This window comes from Rhagoletis zephyria, unplaced genomic scaffold (genome assembly GCF_001687245.7).
Source record: "Rhagoletis zephyria isolate East Lansing unplaced genomic scaffold, Rhagoletis_zephyria_1.1 Rzeph_scaffold_11151, whole genome shotgun sequence".
Lineage (NCBI taxonomy): Eukaryota > Metazoa > Arthropoda > Insecta > Diptera > Tephritidae > Rhagoletis > Rhagoletis zephyria.
Window position 1 is genome coordinate 5143 of NW_016168228.1, and position 7529 is coordinate 12671.

A 7529-nucleotide genomic window follows, 5' to 3' on the forward strand; every position below is an offset into this window, starting at 1 on the left:
CTATTTCTTACAATTAATACGTTTTAAATACTCAGCAAACTATTAAAATAAATACTTTATAAATTTCTTTCGAATCACGTGTTGACCCTTACTAAATTTTTCCTTAGTGAGCGTCTAGTTCGCGCAAGTGATGATCAGCAAAAGTGAACGATCTCTCAAGCGGATGTTGCATCTGACCTCCTTTTTCTCAACCGTTCCGCCCTATTGACAGGTCACTTTTTGTATTAACCTTCAATCTATTACTCAAATGACAGAAGTTTACAGGGTAAGCAAAAAGAAACAAAATTGAAAAAAGTACTAAATTGATTACAAGCAAATGTAGAGATTTACAAAAATTATTTAAATAATAGATAGTACATACAAGGGAAGGACGATTCTAGCGAGTTCTCGAAATAAAATACGGAATGTAGTGATATATTTATGAATAATGGAATTGATAGAAATTCGCGCTCACAAATTACAATACAAAACATATTCTTGCACTGAACGATATAATCCTGGCCAACCGCCCACTGAGATCACTCTGTTTCATCAGCCAACGCAGACTAGCGTGATCCGTGATTATAGTGAATGTCTGTCCTTCCACATACGCTCGAAATTTCTTAATCGCTAATACAGCTGCCAAACATTCCCTTTCTGTAACTGAGTAATTTTGTTGTGCTTTATTCAACTTCTGCGACATATATGCTACCGGTATTTCATCCTCATCGTCATTTTTTTGAGCAAGAACCGCGCCCCTCCGTGTAATTTCGCGTCGCACTGGATTATATACGGTTGCTTGAAATCCGGATTAGTAAGGAATGGAGCAGTGGGCAGCCTTGTCTTTAGTAATTGAAAGGATTCTGGAGCCTTATCGGACCATTCAAATGATTTTGATTTTTTTAAAAGTTCAGTAAGTGGATGAGTTACCTGTGCGAAATTGGGAACAAATCTTCTATACCACCCCGCCATGCCAAGAAATCTACGCAGTTGTTTTAGAGTTTTCGGAGCGGGGTAGTTCACTATTGCTTCAACTTTACCAGGATCTGTTTTTAATGTTCCTGATCCGACAATATAACCTAGATAACTAACTTCCGTTAGGCAAAACTTGCTTTTGGAAATATTTATTGTCAGACCGGCTTTGCATATATGAGCTGCAACTTCCTTCAAAAGTTCAATGTGTGACTCGAAGCTCTCAGAAACTAACAGCAAATCGTCCAAATAAACAAAAACTTTTTCTTTTAAATTATATGGTATTTCTCGATCCATCAACCTGCACATCGTTTGCGGCGCGTTACACTGACCAAACGGCATCACTGTATAATGATAGAGAGGTCTGTTAGGTACGGTGAAAGCCGTTTTCTCTCGAGAGTTCACTTTCAAAGGAATTTGCCAAAAGGCATCCTTAAGATCCAAACTGGAAATATATTCTGCTCGAGGCAACCTGGATAAAATACCTTCCATGTGGGGTAACGGGTAAGCATCTTTTACTGTTAGTGTATTCACTTTCCTACTATCTAAGCAGAGACGTACTTTTCCTGATTTACGCACAAGAACCACCGGGAGGCTGTTAGATTCCTCGATAACTCCTAAAGCAAGCATTCTATCGATTTCATCGCACATTAATATCTCCACTGCTGGAGACACAGGGAAGTGGCGCTGTTTTATTGGTTTAGAATTACCCACGTCGATAACGTGCTCAACTAAGTAGTAGTTTATCTGAAATCCTTAAAACGGTCCTTCAGTTATGGTCCTGACGAGATCCCTACTTGTATTCTTATATTATATTAATTGTTCTGATTATCTCTATGAGCCGTTAACAGCGTTATTTAATTTATCTCTTAAAGAGGGAGTTTTTCCAAATATATGGAAGGAATCGTTCATAACCCCGTTACATAAAAGCGGTAGCAGATCTTCAGTGGAGAACTACCGGGGAATAGCTAAGCTTTCTGCAATTCCTAAATTATTTGAAGCAATTATAACAAATCAGTTGACGCATTCTATCTCTTCTAGCATTTCATATAGTCAACATGGATTTTGCAAGGGCAAATCAACTTCTACAAATTTACTTGAATTAACATCCTATATCTCAAAAGCATTTAGTGAAAGCAAAACTGTTGATGTTATATATACTGACTTCAGTAAAGCATTTGACAAAGTGTGCCACTCGTTGCTCATCTACAAACTTGATCTTCTTGGTCTTCCACCTAATTTTCTACGTTGGATCTCTTCATACCTCTATGATAGATCACAAAGGGTAATGTTTAAAAATACTATCTCTGACGTCATTGATGTTACTTCAGGAGTCCCTCAAGGTAGCCACCTAGGCCCGGTTCTGTTCTTGCTTTTTATAAACGATATTTCTACAGATATACAATTTTCCAAAATTTTAATGTATGCAGATGATGTAAAGCTTTATAAATCGTACGTTTCAATTAAAGAAAGGTCTTTGCTACAATCAGACTTAGACAGCATGGCTTACTGGTGTCAAGTAAATCTTATGCCTCTAAATCTTAAGAAATGTAAAGTAATGAGCTTCTCGCGAAGAGCTGTTCATCCCACTTCTTATACAATAGGTAACCATAACCTGGAACAGGTATACAATTTTGTGGACCTTGGTATCACAATGGATCCTAAGCTTAATTTTAATCTTCATATTAATGTGACAGTCAACAAGGCTAAAGGTGTACTTGCATTTGTGAAACGATGGTCAAAAGAATTTTGTGACCCTTATATCACTAAAACTTTGTTTACAACATTAGTTAGGCCAATTCTGGAATACGGTTCGGTGGTTTGGAATCCAAGGTATCAAATTTACTCAGACAAGATAGAATCAATTCAAAAACAATTCCTACTTTTTGCTTTAAGAAATTTCCGTTGGGATTCTCAATATAACCTTCCACCTTATACGAGCCGATTAAAACTTATTAATCTTCCTACACTTTCCAGCCGCAGGCAAATGCTTGGTACAATTTTTATAGTTAAATTACTAACAGGCTCAATTTCACGTCCGCTTCTTCTTGGCGAAGTTAGCCTTAATGTTCCCTCCCGGGTATCAAGACACTTTTGCCCCTATTTCTGAAAGCTTGTAAAACTAATTTTGAATTGCACGACCCACTCCGTTGCTTATGCCAGGATTTTAACTCTCATTCCAGCACGTTTGATATATCAGATCCGCTTTCAGCATTAAGAAATCGATACTGTCCTCTCTCAATAAATGAATCATTAAAATATAGACATAAAATCGGCTGATGAATTTAGTTCAGCAGCTGAACAGTTTTAGATCTCGACACTTAACAAACTCCTGCCTATCGTGGCTCGGCGCAAAAATTGAAAATACTGGTTCCGTACGTCATGCGGACTGCGCCCCTCGTGCGGATGGGCGGGAATGGAGGGTAAAAACCGTTGGGATATTATTATAACTTAGTTTTCCCTAGCCCATGTTCTTCAAAATTTGGATAACATGAAACAGCCGTCTGCAGTGTTTCCTGTTGCTCTTTAGTTAATCTATGCAAATTCGAATCTATGTCTGTGTCGCTAATTTCGCTGATCAAGTTAGTTGCGATTCCGAACGCCTTCCAAAAATTAACTCCGAGATACACATCTTGCACCAGTGATGGTATTATATAAAATTCAATCCTCTTTTCCTCACCTTTATAACAGGTTTCTAATGTAATTATGCCAACAATTTCTTGGCGGGATCCATCCGCGGTTTGCACCTTTGAATTTATTTTCTTAAACAACTTTCCGCTAGCTAACACTTCTTTTGCCAATTCAGCCCCTAAGCAACTCACAGATGCTCCTGAGTCTAAAAGACCCAATATATTCCTATCCATAAGCTGTATGGAAGCGTAAGGCCTTATGTCGTTACTTTTATTCAAAATTGAACTAATCGAACTAAGGTTATTTTGTTTCTCTTTTATTTATGACCAGAATTTTCTCGCACGTTGAGCCGAACGCGACCTTTTGAAAATTTTATTTCGAGCGCTTTGATATGCAATCAAACGCTGATGGAATGGAACTATTGGGTGAAGTTTTGGAGCATGTTTCTGCGTAAAATCAGGCTTCTGCAAAATCGATACTTTTGACTCTAGTTGCGCTGATCCGATTTGCTGCTGGGATGCCTTTGCTTGTTGCTGACATCCCTTAACCCGTTTCCCGAATCGTTGCATTTCGGGCAATTGGGTAGAAAAAATGCTATCAGGCTGCATCCGTAACAAAACACCCTCCTTGGCTTGACACAATTTTTATAATTGTGACCCCTTTCGTCACAGTTCCAGCAAACCTTTTCGGTCAATGGTCGTGTTGTTTGGTTGGTAACACTAGCACAAACTAAATCATCTCCCATTTCTTCTGTATCGACCCCCACTTCAGAAATATTCCTGCGTTGCGGTACAACAGGCTTTAGTACATTTCCCCGGTGCTGAATTTCCGCCACTAAATTTTCTCTGCGTCTACAAGCCTTGCGAAGGTCTGAAATGCTATGTAAGTCTAAATGAAGAAGCTCCAACCGAACCTCTGGCTGAAGATTTCTGAGTACTATTTCTACTAGTTCTCTTTCAGACAAGGGGATCCTTAAGCTGTCTGATATATTAAGCACGCTATCTAAATAGCTCTCAAACGATTCACTAGCTTTTTGTTTAAGGTTACGTATCGATTCCTTTATTTCGAAGTCTGACCGGAAATCCTTAAAATTGTTTCGCAAGCAGTCGCAAATATCTATCCAATCTAAATTATGTACGGACTGATGATAACGCCAAAACCAACGCTTAGATTTCCCTTCAAAAAGCAAATGAACGTGTTGACATAATGTAAAGTAGTCACCTCGTAGTGTTGTGTTGGTAAGAGCGTTCACTCTGCATATAAATTCATCGACTGATATGCCATTCAGGGAGCCATCGAACACTAATTTCCACCCTGAGATAACTTTTGCAACCACAGTAGAAGACATGTCATGGTATCGCCGGTTAACCGCCCACTATTACGCGACGTACCTTGCTCATTATTTTCCCCTCTTGCGTTAACGTTGGGTGTCTGATTTTGCGTTCTGTGCTCAGATATATTCAAATTACGGAAATATGAATCAAGCGATTCTGACACCATACGTCCTACTTCATCACGTACATGTCTGGAGAACCGGTCTTCATACGACCTCATACTGTCTTGTATAACATTTTGGATAAAACTATGGTTCACATTACTTTGATTATTTTGTGGCGTACGATTAGGATTAGAACCGCGCCCTCGACCACGATTAGTATTATAAGTCGAATCTAAAGATATATTATTGCCCGCTCTTGACCTGGTTAAGCGACCACCGCCATCGTTTTTTGGAATAGCTCCCTGTGCTGCAAAAATATCATTTTGACTGTTTGGATCTTGCTCAGTAAAGCTCTTTAGTGAGTGTGTGTCACATGAACGCCGACACAAGGGACAAGAATCAAGGTCAGTAAGCCATCTAGTTTTGCAAACCCGATGAAAATTATGTTCGCAAGGAGTTACCGATAGCTCTATTTCTGTGATCTTCTCATTACAGATACTGTATACCGTGTTCGGATTAATAAGCTGAGCCAAATTTTCATTGCTATGCAAGACTGCCATGCTTCAGATACACCCTACGAATTTTGGTTACCGTAGGTATTCAAATTGTCGTCTATACAATGAAAAACTTGTATGCCTTTTTAATAGTAAGACGTTACCAAATCGGAAAAAATATGTATGTATGTATGTGTGTATAATAATTATTAAATGTAGTTTATGTGAGACAATGAGTGATTATCATAGACCTGAGAAAGGAATAGGGGTTTGAACAAGAGTTTCCTAATATCGAAGTACAAGGCCAAGGGTAGCATTGCATAATTATAATTTAGTCAATTGGAATCGATTAACAATAATTATTACAAATTATAATTTGTCCGCATTTGATTTTCCATATTGATTAAATTATATCCCCAATCATTTAGTTAATATAATAACTAACTGCTATCAGTTTCTTTTCCTGTCTTAACAGTTGCGGGATTGATAGTGAATCGACGTCTGCAATTCCAATAAGATAGGATATTGATAAATTCAAAATTAAATTTTAACCCACATTCAGAATTGGTATGCCAGATGCGCTCATATCTAAATGCATATTCCGAATACTAAGCTCGTGAGTACTCAAAACAAAACATTACCTTGGTCGGTTAGACAAACCTGGTACTGGCCAATTTAACTAATTCCTGACTCTGGTAAATGTTTAATGTGTTAACAAGAACTGGGAAACCCAAAACGTATTTTTGGGCCCCACGTTGGGCACCATTTTGTAATGTAGTCTTTACCGGGTAGGTTTGCTTGTAGCGGAGCTGTGCATGCTAGTTTTAACCGGGACTCAAGCTCGTCGGATTGGCGTGGTTCTTGCTCCCTACTTCATTCCAAATCCGGAACAATACAAAAAAAATCATGGACATTTTTTTTTTTTCAGACGACAGAAAGTACCCCACAAAATTTATTTCCCCAAATACACCTTAATGAATGAAGGACGGACGATAAAGTGGAAGGAAACTCATATTTCGCACCCCGAGAAGCCATATATCCGCTTCTCTTCTCTCCCCTACCCAACCATCGAGAAATACTCTGCCGTATCGCCAATCCCAACCAAAGTCCACAGGCCTATGACATCATGGTCTCACTTTAAAATATATCTAATACTTCATGTTTAATAACACATACAATTCATTTATTAATTATCAGTCTATAATTACAAATTTTTTCTAACACTAATATCTATATATGTATATATATTTTTATTTTTATTTTTATCTATTTATTTATTTATTTTTAATTAAGCTCAAAAATAAACTCTTTACTGTATTTAAAGGAACACCCTAATATAGGCTTTTCAGATATTTTCATTCCTTATTCTAATTTATCAATAATCCCACTAACAAAATATAATAATGCTCTGGTAAATACACTAATTTATGTACATACGTATTCAAATGAAAATAACAAAAAAAACACTAAATACCGAAAATCCAAAGAGTATGAAGGGGTCAGGATCCAACCGAAACACAGAGCATAAGCTGAATCAATGCTTTAAACCAAACATTATTTTTGGATCGTGGACTCTTCTGTTATACATATGAAGAATATTAGGTTATAAAGATATAAAGAGTGATAATTAATAATAATAATAATAATATCCCAACGGTTTTTACCCTCCATTCCCGCCCATCCGCACGAGGGGCGCAGTCCGCATGACGTACGGAACCAATATTTTAAATTTTTGTGCGGAGTCACGATAGGCAGGAGTTTGTTAAGTGTCGAGATCTAAAACTGTTCAGCTACAGAACTAAATTCATCAGCTGATTTTATGTATTTATGTCAATAATTCACTTATTGAGAGAGGAGAGTATCGCTTTCTTAATGCTGAAAAGCGGATCTGATATATCAAACGTGCTGGAATGAGAGTTAAAATCCTGGCATAAGCAACGGAGTGGGTCGTGCAATTCAAAATTGGTTTTACAAGCTTTCAGAAATATGGGACAAAAGTGTCTTGATACGCGTGA

At 37.7% G+C, this 7529-nt stretch overlaps 1 protein-coding gene across 1 annotated transcript; it reads right to left on the bottom strand.

Annotated features, from left to right (window-relative positions):
- Positions 1–4884: 4884 nt before the first annotated feature.
- LOC108376873 (putative RING-H2 finger protein ATL37) lies at positions 4885–5580 on the bottom strand. Its single transcript, XM_017633125.1, has one exon. It carries the CDS (start codon positions 5578–5580, stop codon positions 4885–4887), a length of 696 nt encoding a protein of 231 aa, XP_017488614.1.
- Positions 5581–7529: the final 1949 nt, after the last annotated feature.